Source organism: Salvia splendens, chromosome 19, assembly GCF_004379255.2.
Source record: "Salvia splendens isolate huo1 chromosome 19, SspV2, whole genome shotgun sequence".
Taxonomy (NCBI): domain Eukaryota; kingdom Viridiplantae; phylum Streptophyta; class Magnoliopsida; order Lamiales; family Lamiaceae; genus Salvia; species Salvia splendens.
This window is the reverse complement of record NC_056050.1, coordinates 27,664,717-27,683,636: the sequence shown is the minus strand read 5'-3', so window position 1 is coordinate 27,683,636 and position 18,920 is coordinate 27,664,717. Positions and strand designations below refer to the sequence as shown.

Genomic DNA, 18,920 nt, shown 5'->3' with positions numbered 1-18,920 from the left:
TGTTGTTGCGTTATAATAATAGAAGATAGTCAAGATATAAACTAATATAAACAAAGATGATGGAGATGTATCATGTAGTTATAAATAAGGAGTTTTATCCCACATTGAAAGAAAGAGCAACACATCCAAGAACATACATCCAATACACTCTCTTTTCAACCCAAAGGCTCAAGTCCAACATTAAGTGTAAATTGTAACTTATAAGTTGTGACTTGTAGTCTCGTTGAAATAAACACTAAAACGAGAAGAAGAAGAAGAAAAAATTATGAACCGCCGAACCGGCCTGGAACTGGCGGTTTCGGCAAAAAACCGGCGGTTTTGAACCTCCACCGGAACCGGAACCGCCAGGGACCTTGGTGGGCCGGTTCAGGTTCAAGGAAATCTTGAACCGTGAACCGCCGGTTCCGGGTTCGGAACCGGCGGTTTTCGAACTTTGTGCATGCTTAGATGCATTGAATTATTTAAAAAAATGATAATAGGAATAAGAGAAATTTATTTATAACATAAGGAGAGAAGAGAAAAGAGAGGAATTATAAAAATAAAGTGAATGTAATATAAATTTAGGCAAGAAAATAGTGAAAATGTACTCAAACTGATTATCTCTTTGTTCATAGCGATATTTATTTTTGTTAGGTATCGGAAAAATATGCAAACAGCATTATCCAAAACCTTTTTTTTATAGTCCAATCTTCATTTCTTCGACTTTTCAAGGTGAATGAGTCATTTTCTTTCTTTTTTCATCACTCGTAAATCTAGTATCGAAAGAAACGTCTAACTTAAAAGAAAGAGATGGGGGTAGTATTTACGACCAAGTTGGTCCACAAGCAATAGTCATTCATGCAGGCATGGTGATGAGCCATGTGAAGGGTGTTGATTGTCATCAAGTGATGCCCAATGGCCCATCCATATTTGCTATCAAGCCATAATGAGAGATTGTGATTGTGAGGATGATGACTATTCAAATCTATGCACAGATTCATCTCCCAACAAAGTGCTCCCCCCATGGCCATTGTGTACAGTCAGAACTCTGACTAATCTGATCTTCCCATTGTGAGTTGATATGTGTTGTTTTTGTGGATAATGAGAGACAGATGGGAGGGAGTTGGTTTAAGACAGGAAAGAGGCCAAGGAGACATGCATGTTTGTGGATTCTGGGATTGTGTGTTGAGGTTGGAAACAGCTTGATCTCATCTACATCTCTGTATTCCTGTCCGGGGGCAGTGGAAACCGCTATCTCTTCTCACTCTGACAACACTCTTTAATTATTCTGAAAGATACAAAACTAGATTCTTCTACCATATGCTATATTATAACTCTTGCTTTTACATAAATTAGAGATTCACAACCAATATTTAGTATATACTTCATTTTTGTAAAATCTAACATGATATTAGAGTAGTCTTATCCTCAAGCCGAATGTGCCATGAGAAGTGACTGGACATGAGTGATCTTGTTCGGATATTAACAAATACTACTAGAAAAACTCACATGTGAGGAGGCTTTTTCTGATATTCATGTATAAGTTGTAATGAGTCACTCCTCTTGTAGCCAATTAGTTTTAGGATGGAACCCCGCTATAGTTTAATTGGTCTCCTCTTCACGTAATAATTATGCTTTAATGCATGAGATCATACAATAGCCTCCCTTCTCGTATCATGCATTGGGTACGCTTCAATAATTCTCTTCACGTATCAAGTACTACACTTCAATGAATGAGATTGTACACCAGTATTTATCCCCTTAAAATTTAACGGGAACATCATATTCCGAATCCGTACAATGTCCTTGCGACATGTGAAGAACAACGTTCGATTTAAGCGCCAGAAATAAGTGGAAAAACAGCCTTTCATATTAGTGTTTAGCACATAGTTTCCACCTAATGAGTTGTTAAACATGTGTTTAATGTCTTGGATTAGATGTTTCAGCTGTCCCTCTCAGATGCAACATTACAGCTAATATGCAGAATTTTCAACGTGCCTTTGGATTAAGATAATGATTATATATATAATCTTAAATATCAACACTAATTACAGTAATCTCCTCTGCTGCAACTTCCACGAAACTCACACCCTCGTCCTTGCCTTGTACCATACCATATGAAAATGTTAACCCCAACTTGTGGTTTAAATAGTTAAGCCAATGCTTAATCCAATAGTTCCTTAGTTGTGTTTTCGAACATTAGGGAATACTCGAAAACTGTTGATTAACGTAGTTTAGGGATTTGGTTTAGTTACTGTTTGTCCTCACGAAATTTCTTTTTCTCACTATTTGTGGTTATCGGGTATTTAAATCATATTCGCTCTTAATTCTCTATCTTAGGCATTGCACTTGTAAATCGAACTAATCATATTCGCTCTTAATTCTCTCTTTGTTGTTAGTTGGTGATACATAGGTCGTGTTTAAATCCAACTAAATAAATATTCATTTAACGAGGTTTTCTACAAAGACTTCCTATTCATTTAACGAGGTTTGTTACAACCCCATTTGTTAAAGCATATACGTGAAGGAGAGACCTACCAAACCTTAGTGAGAAATCACCTTCACACCCTTATTAACACCTTCTACCAACAAGCATTTATCACCCTTGGAAACAATTTGGTTTTAACATTATTTATTGAATTCCCAAGCATGGCCAGTTGGATAAGCTCAGTCCCCACATGCCTTTGCTTCTCTCTCTCTCTCTACACACATATATATCCCTTAACAAGAGTTGAGCAAATCACCTTCACATCCAAAGTCCATTACTGCTCTTCAGCTTCACCAATTTCCCATTTTTTTTTGTCAGAAAATGGCTTGCTGGTCTGCTGAAAATGCCACCAATGCCTATCTTAGAACCATGAAAATGGTAAGTTTCATGAAATCCCAAATCAAGAAATTCAATCATGTAGTTATGTGTGTTTTCTTATACCATTGTGTATGTATTTTTTTTTTTTTTTTATTTTTAAATAAACTCTTATATAAATTAGGAAATTACAAAGGATGTCAAGAGGGCTTGAACTCGGCACTCATGCAATAATGTCTAAGCTCCTTGCTGCTAGGACAAATGCTTTGGACTTATACCATTGTGTATGTATTTGCAGGGAAAGAGTGCTAAAGAGCCAAATGCAGCAGAGTTCATCTCAGCCATGGCAGCAGGGAACAATGCTCAGCTCATGGTGGTTGCCTGCAGCGGAGCTGCAGACTCCACCGCCCTCGCCCTCCTCGCTGCAGCGCAGCAGACGGGAGGGCGCCTCGTCTGCATTGTCCGAGGGCGGGATGAGCTCCTGACCTCCGCAGCCGCCCTCGGCCAGAATGCAGGCAGCATTGAGTTCGTGGCAGGGGACGCCAAGGCGATCCTGCCCGGCTACTACAAGGACTCGGACTTCATCGCCATCGACTGCAACCTCGAGAGCCACGAGGAGATCATAGGGGCCTCTGTTCGAGAGGCGCACGGGAACGCCATCGTGCTCGGGTACAACGCCTTCTGCAGGGAGACGTGGCGCAGCAGCCCCTCGCGCACGCAGCTGCTGCCCATCGGGGAAGGGCTGCTGCTCACGAGAGTGGCGGCGCCCGCTGCTGTGAAGAGGGGTAAGAGCAACTGGATTGTGAAGGTGGATCAGTGCACCGGCGAAGAGCATGTGTTCAGGGTCAGATCCTCTGTGGGGAGATCCATCAGAGCTTGAAATCTTGATTTTATAGGAGATTTTCTTGATTAGTATTGATATGTGTGTATATAGTGGATCACAATTAGTAAAAGTAGAGAAGTATCAATTTTGTTTTTGTTTTTGTACTCAAAACAACTCAAAGTGTAGTAATGCTGCTCAAGATTTGAGTTTCACAATCCAAAATCATATCTTTAGTGAATACATATATTAGAGATGAATTATAACTTATTGTAATTTTTTTTATAAATATTAGTAATACATAAATATAAGCAACATTAATGATGAGATTTTTTATTTAATATCCAATTTCATACTAATAAATATATTTAACCACTATTCCCTCCGTTCCAACTAAGCTGAGTCGTATTCCTCTTTAGGATGTCCCAATTAAGTTGAATCATTTCCTTTTTTAACAAACAATAAAACATCCAATCACTCTTATTTTATTCCACTATCTACTTTACTCTCTTTTTATATATCCTATTTTTCAACACAATTTCTTAATCTCTGAGCTTAAAAATTATGTCTCAACTTAGTTGAAATGGAGGGAGTACCAAGTTTGATAATATGCAGTCTCAATTTGCTATCCGTATTCTAGGTGTCGAAGGCTGCCAATCGAGGACTGGCTCCATAATGTCCCAAGTCAAACACGGTGAAGGACATTATCCATCGACCACCCTCTCCCTCCTCGCTGCAGCAAAGCAGACCGGAGGCCGCCTCGCAAGGGCTTCGGCCACTGGTTGAGCACATTCTTCTTGTGATGATCTTATGAACCATAGACAGGCCTGTTCGCCTTGCACCCACGCGGATACTCTACGCTTAGTCACGAGTTTTAAGGAATGTAAAGAATAATAAATTACAAAAGTTAGTGGACTATGAGGTCCACTTTTGTATATTAATTTATAATAGAATGAGAGTGAATTGAGTTAGTGGAATATGAGACCTACTTACCATTTATAATAACGTGAAATGTGTCAAACTGCATCAATGGAAACATCTACGGAAGGAAAAGATTGCAAGAATTATGGAATTATGTAAATCATATTATGTCCTAGAATAGATTGGTATAGTTTCCATAGATGGTGGCAAATCATCCCTATATCATGAGGGCTGTAATTCTTCAGAAATAACAACGAAAATACAATCACCTTCTCTACTCCTAAATCCTTTGTGTTCCCAATGCCTAGCAAGAGGAATTCCGCCTCTCTCGATTACCATCTTTAAGATGGTATCAGAGCAGGTTTGGTCTTGCTTGGGACTCAGAAAATTATCATCATTGTCCCGAAAATACCTTTCCCGACCTTTGTAAACCTGCAAAAACCAGCAACAAACAATGTCAGAAACCGACAGAACCGAAACCGACTCAGCCAACACCGTAGCCATCGTCAATAACAGCCCCATCAATCTGTCAGCCGCGCAATTTGCGGAACTTATGCGGATGATAACAACCAACTCCAAAACACCAACCCGACCGCCCAAATTTCAGGCGAATCGAAAGGATGAAGACAAGAGCAAACTTGTATGCTCAAATCGAGGAGGAAGCGGAGGCCGGGTATCCATGGCCAACGGGGACAGAGCTACCTACGCCGGAGATCAACCGGTGGGCAGCATCATCCCTCTGTCAGCCGTGAATGGAGAGGTCAGACCCCGCGGAGGTGACGACGAACCGAAGACCGTGGCGTCGGCATCGGTGGTCAAATCCTGGTCAGAAGGCACAAAATCGGCACCCCTCGGCGGCTACCGGATGGCGGCAGCTGAGACGCCCCCCGGTGGACAGGAAGACGGCGCTAGGGTCCTCCCGAAATTGGGAGATGCGGCTAGGGTTTCAAATCTTGGGGGGGGGTCTTCGATCAATTACCCAAATTCCCCCACTACCAAAATTAAACCCCTCCAATTTCCCTATATTACAAACCTCACCCCATTCTCATACTCAATCCAAAAATCCACCCAGTAAAAATAAAAAACCCAAAAACCGACCCCATTCATCCCAAATATATCAAAAACCACCCCAGACTTTCCATAACCCCCACAATACCCCACGAATTTTGTTAAAACCTCACAATGACCCCAAAACTGCCAAAACTTTGCAGATTGCCCCCCAACTGCCAAAACCGCCTCAAATTCAGCCATTTATTCCGTGTAAAAATTCTTTTGAATCCTTAGCATGTTCTTCAACCTCACAATCACATACCAAAGACACCCAATGGATATTTGATTGCGGGGCTACCGACACAATGTCATTTGATGCCTCAGATTTTGTATCCATTTCAAAATCGGAAAAAACCTATGTCCAAACTGCCAGTGGCGACCTAGCGCAAGTCCGGGGGGCGGGAACAATCAATATTTCTCCTACTTTACGCCTGTCTAACTGCCTTTATGTTCCGTCATTATCACATAAGCTCTTATCCATTAGTCATGTGACTAAGGAACTGCACTGCAAATTACTTATGCAACCGGAATTTTGTATGTTGCAGGATATCAAGACGGGGACGATAGTTGGGCGTGGCACTGAACGATGCGGACTGTACTATGTGGATGAGATAGCCCAACAGAGTACTGCGATGCTGACTCACGGACTGACAGACAGGCAGGCTTGGCTTTGGCATCGATGGTTAGGACACCCATCTATAGGATATCTTCGTCTACTTTATCCTAAATTAGCTACTTCTATGCAGTCTTTTCATTGTGAAACGTGTTTGTTGGCCAAAAGCCATAGACACTCGTTTAAGTTGAATAATACTAGAATGAAAAAACCTTTTGCGTTGATTCACTCTGATGTGTGGGGCCCTGCACCTGTTACTGGGGGTCAAGGATTTCGTTATTTCGTACTATTTGTGGATGATCACTCTCGTATGACGTGGGTCTATTTTTTGAAAAACAAGTCTGAAGTTTTTGAAAAATTCACAAATTTCTATACACTTATCCAAACCCAATACAATCACAACATCCAAATCCTTAGGTCAGATAATGGGGGAGAGTTTGTGAATGGAAAAATGCAAGACTTTTTTCGAGAAAAGGGTTTAGTCCACTAAACTTCTTGTGCATATACTCCAGAACAAAATGGGGTAGCAGAACGGAAAAACAGATACATCCTTAAAGTCACCAGAGCACTCTTAATCGAGTCCAACATACCCAAAACCTTCTGGCCCGAAGCCGTAGCCACCGCTGTCCATCTCATGAACCGCCTACCTACTGGAATCCTACAATTCAAAACTCCCCTAGATACTTTCTCCGAACATTTTGAATTACCTTCTTCACTGTCACTTGAACCTCGAGTTTTCGGCTGCTCAGTCTTCGTCCATATTCCTAAACATGAGCGTACTAAGTTTTCACCTTGTGCCCTCAAATGTGTTTTCTTAGGGTATGGAAAAAATCAAAAAGGTTATAGGTGTTATGATCCGGCCACACGCCGTATGCATACGACAATGAATTGTGACTTTGTGGAAGGAGAATACTTCTATAGCCAATCTAGTGGTCAGGGGGAGACTCAACCGGACAACAATCCTACAAGTGACCTACTAAATTGGCTACCTACACCCATGCCTAAAACGGCGTGTAGATGGTTCAATCGAGAGATATAAGGCGAGACTCGTGGCCAAGAGATACACACAGGTGTATGGAGTAGATTATGAGGAGACCTTCTCCCTAGTTGCTAAATTGGACACTGTTCGAGCCTTACTTTCCGTAGCAGCATGCAAAGATTGGCCTCTACACCAATTTGATGTGACGAATGCATTCCTACATGGAGAATTGGAGAAAGACAAAGAAGTATACATGGAAGTACCCCCTGGATGTTCAGCAGAATTTGGAGCTGGACAAGTATGCCGCCTCAGGAAGACGCTGTATGGATTAAAACAGTCTCCAAGAATCTGGTTTGGGAGGTTCTGTCAAGCGATGTTTAAACACGGGTTTAAGCAAAGCCATTCTGACCACACATTCTTCACAAAGAGAAGGAACGGCAAGATGACGTGTCTGATCATCTATGTAGATGACATGATCATTACCGGAGACGACGCAGAGGAAATCTGGAATTTGAGGGAAAATCTGTTCAAAGAGTTTGAGATGAAAGATCTAGGAGCACTAAAGTACTTTCTTGGGATTGAAGTGTTGAGATCCAGACATGGAATATTCCTAAGGCAGAAAAAGTATGTTTTGGATCTGCTCACCGAAACCGGGTTATTGGATTGTAAACCTGCAGAAACTCCAATGATTCCCAGTCATGGATTAAAGATCGAAGAGGGAGCTGATCTTGCAGACAGAGAGAGATACCAAAGGTTAGTAGGGAAACTCATCTACCTCTCACATACTAGACCCGATATCACGTATGCAGTTGGCATTATTAGCCAGTTCGTGCACCGACCACAAGTTGACCATATGGATGCTGCATTGAGGATTGTGAGATACCGCAAAGGAACTATTGGCTATGGAGTGTTTCTAGCTAAAAGAGATGATCTGGAAATCGATGGATATACTGATGCTGACTGGGCAAGCAATCCAGTTGACAGAAAGTCCACTGGGGGATACTTCACCTTCATAGGAGGGAACTTAGTCACTTACAGAAGTAAGAAGCAGAAGGTGGTAGCTTTATCAAGTGCAGAGGAAGAGTTTAGAGGGATCAAAAGTGGGCTGATGGAAATCATGTGGCTAAGAAGGTTGTTGACAGAAATTGACTTTCCACCTACACGGAAAAGTAAATTGTTCTGTGACAACAAAGCAACAATCCGTATCGCAGAAAATCCAGTACAGCACGACCGAACCAAACATGTTGAAGTTGATCGCCATTTCATCAAAGAGAAACTCAAAGGCGGAATCATAGAGTCCCCATTCGTTCGGTCAGAATAACAACTTGCAGACATCCTAACTAAAGCAGTCCATCCGAAAGTCTTCAAAGAAATCCTGGACAAGTTGAGTATCGGAGATATCGTTGCTCAACTTGAGGGGGAGTGTCAAACTGCATCAATGGAAACATCTACGGAAGGAAAAGATTGCAAGAATCATGGAATTATGTAATGAATTATGTCCTAGAATAGAGTGGTATAATTTCCATAGATAGTGGCAAATCCTCCCTATATCATGAGGGCTGTAATTCTTCAGAAATAACAACGAAAATACAATCACCTTCTCTACTCCTAAATCCTTTGTGTTCCCAATGCCTAGCAAGAGGAATTCCGCCTCTCTCGATTACCATCTTTAAGAAAATGTGCTCTTATTGTGGGACGGATAGAGTATTTAGAAAGAAAATCTAGAAGGCATAGTAAATCTTAATCAGTAGAAGTAGAAAAGTATCAATTTTGTATTCTTTGTGCCCAAACAACTCAAAATGTAGTAATGTTGCTCAAGATTTGAGTTTCACAATCCAAAGTCACATTTAGAAATAAAATCAAGATTATGTGAGCGAACTTACTTAGCATTTTCTGTTATATAACCTGTATTTCATCTTCACATATGATTGGAAAATCTGCAGAAATCGAGCAAGAATTGATCAAATAGAAGTGAAAACTGATGACTCAATGAGGGAAAAGCAGCCCTCTTAATTAAAGTACAAATCTTGATGAATTAAAGAAAGTAGATTAGATAATCTCCCAATATCCATCAATTAAGGGACGTGTTCATGAAATACACTAAAACTACAACAAATCCAACATGATCATCCCTATTAAGTGGTTAGTACTAGTCTACACATACTAAAACTAGTACATCTTCGAAGGCTAAGCAACGCCACGGCTTCTGATATCAACGGCTAGTGACAGAGTTCGCGTACAATTGTCTCCACAGACGGCCTCTCTTCTGGAGATTCGTGGGTGCACACGACAGCAAGATTTGCAAGCATAGCAGCTTCAGATTCCTTGAACGCCCCGTGGAGATTAGCATCTATGAAGTTCAGGTTGCTCGACTCAGCAGAAGCGCGCATAGAAGCCACATATTTCCTCTTCCCAGACAGGATCTTGAAGAGAAGCACCCCAAAAGCGTACACGTCGCTTTTCTCAGTGAAACAGCCAGTGTTTGTGTACTCGGGAGCAAGATACCCCATGGCAGCACTGGCCTTGAGAGCCGAGAAGACCGTGTCATCAGTGAGAAGCTTGTGCAGGCACGAGTCCGATAGCAAGGGCTTTGACCACTGGTTGATGAGCACGTTCTTGCTTGTGATGTTCTGATGAACCATAGCCGGCTTGTTCGCCTTGCACCCGTGCAGATACTCTACGCCTGTTCGAGTTAAAGAAAACCATCAGATTCCTATTTTGCTAAGCTATGGAATGCACAACTAGAAGTATTTAAAAGAGTGATACCTTTGGCAATCCCATTGATTATAGAAACTCTGGTGGACCATTCGAGAACATCGCCTTCGCCCTCCTTGACATCAAGATAACGGAACAAACTCCCATTTGGTATGTAATCATAAACGAGGAAGCATTCACCGCGGCCTCTAGAGCAGCAAAACCCTCTAAGCATCACCGAATTCTCGTGCCTCAACGAAGTGAGGATGTTCAATCCCTTCAAGAACTCAGCTTCCTCCGACTTGCAGCTACTCTTCATAATCCTCTTAACCGCAACAGCGGATCCATCTCTTAAAGTGCCTCTATACGTCACTGAGTAGTTACTCCTCCCTAGCAAATTCTTATCAGCAAAGTACTGAGTAGCTGTCTCGACCTCTTGCAGGTTAAGCCTAAAACTCTGCATAGCTTCTTGCATGCCACCAAAACGGCGATCCTCAGCCAATGGATCCCATCCATTCGAGTACTCAAGGCTGAAAAGTGGAGAAGATCCATTCTTTCTATAACCCTCCTTCACACGGTGAGTACTGAGCCGGCTCTCAGACATTTCAAATGCACTACCAAGCTTCTGCTTCCGCCTGCGGTAGAGTGCAAACATCAGAATGCCTACAGCCGACGCAACAACAGAAGCTACCACTACGCCAACAGCCAAAGAGGTCTTAGATTTCTTGGAGCAAGAACTCTGGCTGCAGTTCAAATTCAGATCAGCAGTCTCTGGTATATTCTTGGTTGAGAGACCATCCCCTCCTCCTGCATAAGGCTCCGGCCTCTCCGAGTTGGGACGTTCCGAATCAGTACAGCTCCTCAGAGAAGCGAAACCAGACCCACACAGCCCAGGATTGTTATCATACTGAAACCCATCCACCAGCCTCTTCAGAGCTTCAATCATAAAACACCATAAAAAATCAACATCCATTTATTAAAACCGATACAATCGTGTGAACGGAGAGAAAAGTATGCTATTACCAAGAGGCACATTGCCAGAGAGGCTGTTGTTCCGAACATCCAAAACTTCGAGCAATGGTGCATCAGCCAGCTTGGTAGGGATTGATCCGAAGAGGCAGTTGAAACTGAGGTCTAGCCTCATCAAGACTCCCAAATTGCCCAATCTGGCTGGGATTGCACCACTCAACAAATTGGATTGGAGAGCTAGAACATTCAGCTTCTTCAGAGAACCTATCTCTGTGGGTATACTCCCTGTCAGCTGGTTATAACACAGCTGCAAAACTGCATAGATACCAAAAACATGACTTCAGAAAGTGATTAAAACTTCAAGAAAAGGAGAAAGATAGAGAAAAGGGCCAAAATCTTACAGCTCATTTCAGTAAACAAATGGTCTATAAAGAGGCAGCAATACCCCATCAAATGTGTACAATACTTCAATTTGAAAATCCAAAATTCTAACAACGTTCTAAGATTGACAAACAACAAGCATTACAGAAAAGGTCCAATCTTTTAACAGAAACCCCAATTTATCAGATCTTTCAAGAAAATGACATTTTGGGACTGAAGACAAAATCTTATAGCTCATTTCAGTACAAGATCATCTGTTCCTTTTCCCTAAACTACTGTAAACAAATAGATAAACCAGTGATGAAATTGGTCTAGAAAGAAACTACAATATCCCACCAAAAGTTGAAGACACTTCAATTTGAATACCAAAACTTGTCCTCAAAAGTGATTAAAACATCAAGAAAATGAGAAAGATAGAGAAAAGGCCAAAACTTATAGCTCATTTCAGAATAAGATTATGTGTTCCCTCTTCCCTCTCACAACTGTAAACTAATGGAAAAACCAGAACTGTGATGGAATTGGGGCTACAATATCACACCAAAGGTCTAAAATAGCTCAATTTGAAAATTCCAAATTTCTAACAAAGTCCTAAAATAGAAAAACAGCAAGTATTAAAGAAAAAGATCCAATCTTTAAACAGAAACCTCAAACACCAACCGTTACAGCTACAGACCTTGAAGATTCTGCATGTTTCCGAGCTCCGGCGGAATCTCGCCGGAGAAATTATTCACATTGAGGTACAAATCGGTGAGCTCAGTCAAGCTAGCCAACTCCACAGGTATGTCTCCGTACAAGGAATTGTAATGCAGATACAAACCGGTCAAGTGCTGCAGTCCTCCCACCGCCGGCGACAGTTTTCCGGCGAGCCCTTTCCCCTGCAGTGTGATGTTGGCCACCTTCTTTCTCTCGTTGCAGGCGACTCCCTCGAAGGTGCCGCCGCACGGGTCGCCGGAGACGACCCATGAGCCCAAATGCAGGTTTTCCGGGTCGAGGCTGGCTTTGAGGTCGAGCAGCGAGGTGAGCTCGTCGGCGGCGGCGAATGTGAGCAGGAGAGTGAGTAGAAATGGGAAAGGAGAGAAACCCATGTTGCAAGTTTACAACTTTTGGAGAAATGGTGAAGAAAGTGTGTGTTTTATCTTTTAGTAGGATAGTAAATTAGTAATGCAGGTTGTGTTGTGTGTTTTTTTGGTTCTGTCAAATGCATTAATGTGTTGGATTGTTTCTGTAATTCTTGTTTTTATAAAGAGTAGTACATTTTTTTGTTATTTAAATTACTAATTTTTTGTCTTTTAAATGTTTTGTTTGTCTAATTTCGATGAAACTAATGGCAATATGGCAAGCCTGAAAATTATACGTAGATAAAACATTCGGTAAACAAAATGATGTAATTCGGAGAAATTGTTGATAACTTGCATTGACTTCTGATTAATCTGGAAAATTATACGTAGATAAAACATTCGGTAAACAAAATGATGTCATTCGGAGAAATTGTTGATAACTTGCATTGACTTCTGATTAATCCGGAAAATTATACGTAGATAAAACATTCGGTAAACAAAATGATGTCATTCGAAGAAATTGTTGATAACTTGCATTGACTTCTGATTAGTCGCATAACTTTCGGAACCAATACTTAAATCACATTTTTATTGTTTTGTATTTCAATTTAAGTGAAATTGATAATGGCAATCGAAAAATCACAAAATGATAGTAGTATTTGAACAGAAGCCCAACCATAGTAGTTGGGAGAAATGATTATTGCGTATGATTTTTACTTATTAAACTTTTTCATTTCACAAACTAAAACTAAGTCGTTTTGTACTCATTTGCATCACTCCGCACCATCCTACTATAATAATAAGCACCTCAAAACTAAAATTAATAATCGTCATTGCTGAAATAAACACCATATGATAATTGCTTAATACGAAAAGTTACTATTTTTATGACATAATTGTTGTATACATGTCCAATTGTCCATCTCACTTGGTCAGCTACGCAAGTGTCAAAAAAATCATAATGAGATAATTGCGAAACATTGAAAAACTATGATTTTAATTTCCAATCTCAAAAGTTATGGGATTGATCAGAATTAGACCCCGTGATTCTCACTGTTCAAAGCGTGAGCTTCAGGTAGAGACAATAATGTCTCACACATACAAACATATACACACTGTGATGAGAGAGAAATGGTCTTTGCTTTGTGTCTTGTTTAGCTGGAATTAAAGAAGGGAGACGAGACAAGTACAACGAAAAAAGCTCATGTTTCTGTTCAATTCCAGAAAGGGTTCGACTTTATGAGAAATAGAGATGGGTTGAGGGTTTTGATGATCGTTTGGTTTGTTTGTGGCCGTAGATTGGTTTGATTTTTGTAAGGGAATTGTTTGATTCTGTTGAATAGGACAAACAAGGTTGTAATTATACAAAAAATGTTTTTAGTGGCTGGGACCAGTATGAGATTTTTGGGCTGTGTATGGGGTTTGATAGAATCACCATTCAATTGGCTTTTATTAGAACGGTGGAATCACTAGGGCATTAGCGTGATGGTCACGTGCTTAGTGGTTGCGTTAAGCACGCGTGTAATGGTGGAATTTGGTCAAATCATTGCGGTTGTGTGTTTAGCGGTTGCGGTAAGCATGTTGCTTCTTAGGGCCATCGCAGTTGCGTGCTTAGCGACGACACAAAGCACGTATTGGGTTGTGTATGCCTAAGACGTAAGTGCTTCATATTTAAGTGTTTTCCATGTACTGGACTTTCGTTGCCCTTATAGGCATCGGCAACGGGTGGTCGTTGGCCCGATGTCATTCCCTTTGTAATTGATAATTTTATGATCAGGTCTCTTATTCATTGAAGCAAAATTATTAAACTTTAAGATGAAAGTTTTACTACAACACCATCAATAATAATTGAGGTATGATATTGCCTTGTTTACCTTTTCTTGAATCATGTGAGATACTCATTTCACTCACCAATAACAATCATGGAACTTTTGTCCTATAACTCATTTCACCTTCTCCAAAACCAGCCATATCAATAAAATCCTAACTTTCTAACTCATTACATCTAAAAAGTCTAGACTCCAAAGCATTTTTGTAATCCTATTATATGCATGTTCTTCAATAGCTTTTATTTTACTTTACTAAATTCTCAATAGCTTTATAATGTTGATGTTGACTTATTACAACTTTTTCATGATCACTTACTATAACAAAAGTGTCCATCTATGAGAACTGAAAGGGATCACTAAAGCAAAAAAAAATGTATAGTAGAATATAGAAAATATGATTTGGTCCTTACACTTGTATACACAACCATTTGAGTTTATGCTCTTTTATTGTTACGTAAATACTGACGCGTAAATGGTTAATCGTATGATGATATTCGAACTTGAGACATTTGAATTCAGAAATATTAATTTCATCGGCCATCCATCCCTTGCATTTCCAACTTTATTTGTAAGTTAGGATTTTTTAAGTTTTTTATGGGTAAATAAACATATATTTTTACAGTTTTATTGTATGGGATCGAGCATGTAGAATATGATGTAAATTTATAAATGAAGACTCGTTATTTATATTAAAAGAAGTAAATCTTTATGGTCTAGTGAAAGTGCAACCGGAATCTGATACTAATGCATATGAAATTTGATTAAAAACAAAAGTGGATGCTTCTCATTAACTCAAGGTACAAATATCGAAATGTGCTATTCTCCACCATTAGAAAAAAAAACACTAAGGTGGAAAAGCTCAATTAATAGTGCGTCTTAGTGAAATAAGACTGGATTCTTCTATAATGAATCAATGATGTAATTAAACTGCCTTTCAAATATGAGTATTATTGAAGTGCTCGATAATTCTATTTTATCTCAGTTAATTCTACTATATTAACTAACAATATTACTTAGTTACACAAACACAGTCAAAGATCTCAGACATCGAATCAAACAAATATTGCAGGAAAACATAAAGCTCTATATTGTTGGGCATGAGAAGCATAAATTTATAGTAGTAATTGGGAAAAGTAGCATCTCATCTCAAAATTTTCAATTCCATTATTTCCATATAAATATAAATTGGTACCCAACACATGCATGCGGACAAAGATCATGCTAGCTCATAAAACTAACATCATAGGCATGTGAAATTTATTACGTATATACTACTATTATCTCTTTGATCAATATATTTTAGTTTTGAGTGATCCTTATCAGTATTAACCCATAGTTTTAAAAAAATTAACTCTGGACTTTCGGATTTTTCGGTTTGATTTAGATGTGATTATATTTTTTGAATTTTAAAATTTTGAATTTTTGGATCAATTTGTATCTAACAAAAAATTGAATGTTAATACCTACTGGATTATAGGACAAAGTAACAACAATCTGTCTGTTTGCTCTCAAACTTTAGTGTTATTCTTTTAAGAAATTTACCAAGTTTTATGTTTTTTACACTTGACTTTTTCACCACAACCAAAGAAAAGAAAGCACGTTTGATGGGAATCAATTCTCTTGAAAAATTGATATTTACAATGTTGGCTTTTTTTTATGGATCAGTGGATTCGAGGATAATGTTTCTGCGGCAATACTTTGTCCAAAACAACTTTTTTGGGCCTAGTTCTGACAAATATAAACATACAAATCTATTGTTTTCTTGATTTATTAGGCATCATTTGGGTCTACAGCGAACAATCCAATAGAAAATGGGTAGGAAGGTTGTTAAAAAATGTATCAAAAGAAGAACAATATGTCACACTGCATCCAATGTGTTTGACAAAAGATTGACTCAATTCTAATGAACATGAACTATTTGTAAAAATGTTTGACTGAGATTGAACAACACAAATTCTGTTGGTTAGATTTTGGGATTGGATTCACAAATATTCGGGTTTTGGGATTTTTTTTTTAATCCGAACAGATTTCATAGCGTATTTTTGGATAATTCGGATCAGATTACCTTCATTTTTTTTTATAAAATTTCAGATTTTCAGTGCACCATAAATATTGCTAAACACCCCTTAAACTTTTATATATTAACATTCCAACCCCTCCATTTCAAACTTTGGAAATCGCAGGCATTCTCCAGCTAGAGCATATCACCAAAAGAGAAGATCTAGTAAAAGAGGCAGCAAAAAACCAGTCAAATCCGCAGATTATGGGGAAAGATCTGAGCGAAGATCAGGTTTCCTCAATGAAGGAGGCCTTCACGCTGTTCGACACCGACGGCGACGGCAAGATTGCCCCGTCGGAGCTCGGAATCCTGATGCGGTCGCTCGGCGGAAACCCTACGCAGGCGCAGCTGAAGTCGATCATCGCCGAGGAGAAGCTCTCCGCGCCGTTCGACTTCCCTCGCTTCCTCGGCCTCATGTCGAAGCATTTGAAGCCGGAGCCGTTCGATCGCCAGCTGCGCGACGCATTCAAGGTGATCGACAAGGACGGGACCGGATGCGTCGTCGTTTCGGATCTCAGGCACATCCTGACCAGCATCGGGGAGAAATTGGAGCCTGCGGAGTTCGACGAGTGGATCCGAGAGGTGGATATCGGATCCGATGGCAAGATCCGGTACGAGGACTTCATTGCGCGCATGGTAGCTAAGTGAGGAGGCGATATTCGAGGCCACTGAGGTTTTACTTTTCACCAGTTCTGTTGAATTTTGAATTCTGTTTTGCTTTTGTTGCATTGTTATTTATGTCATGTGGAAAACTAATTCAGCTCTTCTAGCTTGATCGTACTGGAAATTGCATTGTGTTTTGAAGGTTTAGATGATGATTCATTTTTGAATCTCAGTATTGGTGACTGTATAATCGATTCTAAACAATTATGAACTTGGTTCTAATTTGAGGAGAACTTAGGGATTTGATGAGAGAAGTTAGTGGATAGAGAGTGATGAGGCTATCTCATAACCCCCAATTTTCATTTAATCATTAATTAGGTGCTGAATTTGAATGAACTTCTAAGATATATTGATATACAGACATTTGGCTGGATCTAAGAAATAAGAATGAGAAGTGCAAAGGAGAAGCAGGATTTCTAGGCCTAGTTTTCTTTGATTTTGTGTCTCAGCTGTGGCTGTTAGAGAAACTGTATAGTGGTTTATTTTGTTTGCAAATCATGAAGCAAGAGCAGATGAACTTTCATAAAGGTAACTTTTGTGGTTTTACTTCAAACTTCAAAGACATATAAGTGAAATGCTCTGTGTCTCGTTTCCTAAATGAAATCCTAGTTCCAGACTGACTACACGAATGGGAAAAGTGGTCAAAGCGAAACTATCTTTTTGTGCTGTCTAACCGTACAAAAAAAAAAGTAATTCACCGGCTTGCATCACTTGCCACGTACTTGATGCTTATTCAGCCCTTCATTTGCATATCCTTGATACTTTTATAGGGTAGATATTGAACTTTCATACTCAATAAGCATTTAGTACATTAGTAATGTCATTTTTAAGTCGTATTAATCACATTATCAGTATGTAGCAGTGTTGGAGAACCATGTATTAATGTTGATAAAGCACTTGGTCTTGTTAAGAAAGACCACAGATGTTAAAAAGGCGTAATTGTTGTGGGGATGCTTATGCAACATTGCTCTATGGAAATTGTGACATGAATTGTTGTTTCTGTATTAACTTATTTCCTAACATAATCGTCACCCGTTTTTACTTGCTTCGAGACAACTGGGTCTATATTTGATTCATTTAATCTCTGGTTCTGTTGATGTGAAAGCATATAGTAGACATGTGCCATATGTGACTGGAATTTGGGATGAAGCAACTTCTCTTCGTAACTATTCTATGTGATTGCATATGGGTTGTCTGAGATGTGCGCTCCGCATTTGTGGTTGCAGGTGATTGACATTCCGGTTGTGCTGGGCCTTGTCTCGAAAGCAGGAAGCTGTGTGTGTGTGTTTGTGTCTGTCTTTATAACTTAACTCTCGTGTTGTCCTAGTTCGTCTAAGTTGGCATAATTTGACTTGAATGTGTGTTAAACATCTTGACATTCGGGCTATATGGACTATTTCAAGTGTTTGCTGATGAATCTGTGAATAGTGGATTAGCTTCTGAATCTTGGTATCAGTGCTTCTTCTTTATCATTTCATTGTTCGTTTCTTCTTATTTTTGTATGTTTTGGTGGCAAAAACAGTTGGCACTGAAGCACTATAAAGGAGTATTAAGGTCTGGCACAATTTTGGTTTCTCATTTACTAGTGCTGACTCGAACCCCCGATCTATTGGGTGGAAGGAAAATGTAATACCAAACTAAGCTAAGCATCCGTTTTCACCGGTACACGGTACACGTACACCCGTCACCCTTGTCAACTGCCGCAACACCAATTTTGTTCTTGCGCCAAGCATTGCACAATTATGCTAACTAATATTTTCATTCTTTTGTGCAAAAACTCCAAATTCAAAACTCAGTTCGTTAATTATACTACATCTCAGTATATTAATTTCATTTCAATGAAGTTTTTAGTAATAACATGAATATATTACGTTAGGATTAAAATAATTAATTATGCTAAAATAAAAATTTATGTAAATTAAAATCATAGGTAAAGGAAAGAAAATAAATGAAAAAATAACAAAATAAAAAGATTAAAAAGAATTATTAATATATTATTAGAATCGAACTAAATATACCATAACAACATAAATCATGCTAAACATGGATTAAACATAATAATGCTTAGAAATGATCATCAAATTAGCTCTCTACTCTCTAGC

The 18,920-nt window shown here is 39.4% G+C and overlaps 3 protein-coding genes across 3 annotated transcripts; 2 read left to right on the top strand and 1 right to left on the bottom strand.

Moving 5' to 3' along the window:
- Window positions 1-2,254: 2,254 nt before the first annotated feature.
- Window positions 2,255-3,929, top strand: LOC121778856. Its single transcript, XM_042176253.1, has 2 exons — window positions 2,255-2,845; window positions 3,081-3,929. The coding sequence occupies exons 1-2, from the start codon at window positions 2,789-2,791 to the stop codon at window positions 3,660-3,662; spliced, it is 639 nt and encodes a 212-aa protein (XP_042032187.1). The 5' UTR covers window positions 2,255-2,788; the 3' UTR covers window positions 3,663-3,929.
- A 5,267-nt stretch (window positions 3,930-9,196) lies between these two features.
- Window positions 9,197-12,425, bottom strand: LOC121778708 (somatic embryogenesis receptor kinase 1-like). Its single transcript, XM_042176112.1, has 4 exons — window positions 11,883-12,425; window positions 10,883-11,143; window positions 9,932-10,795; window positions 9,197-9,848 (listed from the first exon to the last, which is right to left on the bottom strand). The coding sequence occupies exons 1-4, from the start codon at window positions 12,292-12,294 to the stop codon at window positions 9,385-9,387; spliced, it is 2,001 nt and encodes a 666-aa protein (XP_042032046.1). The 5' UTR covers window positions 12,295-12,425; the 3' UTR covers window positions 9,197-9,384.
- A 3,819-nt stretch (window positions 12,426-16,244) lies between these two features.
- LOC121780451 (probable calcium-binding protein CML13) lies at window positions 16,245-18,273 on the top strand. The gene is made up of 2 exons (XM_042178086.1): window positions 16,245-16,828; window positions 18,045-18,273. Exon 1 carries the CDS (start codon window positions 16,360-16,362, stop codon window positions 16,801-16,803), a length of 444 nt encoding a protein of 147 aa, XP_042034020.1. The 5' UTR covers window positions 16,245-16,359; the 3' UTR covers window positions 16,804-16,828; window positions 18,045-18,273.
- Window positions 18,274-18,920: the final 647 nt, after the last annotated feature.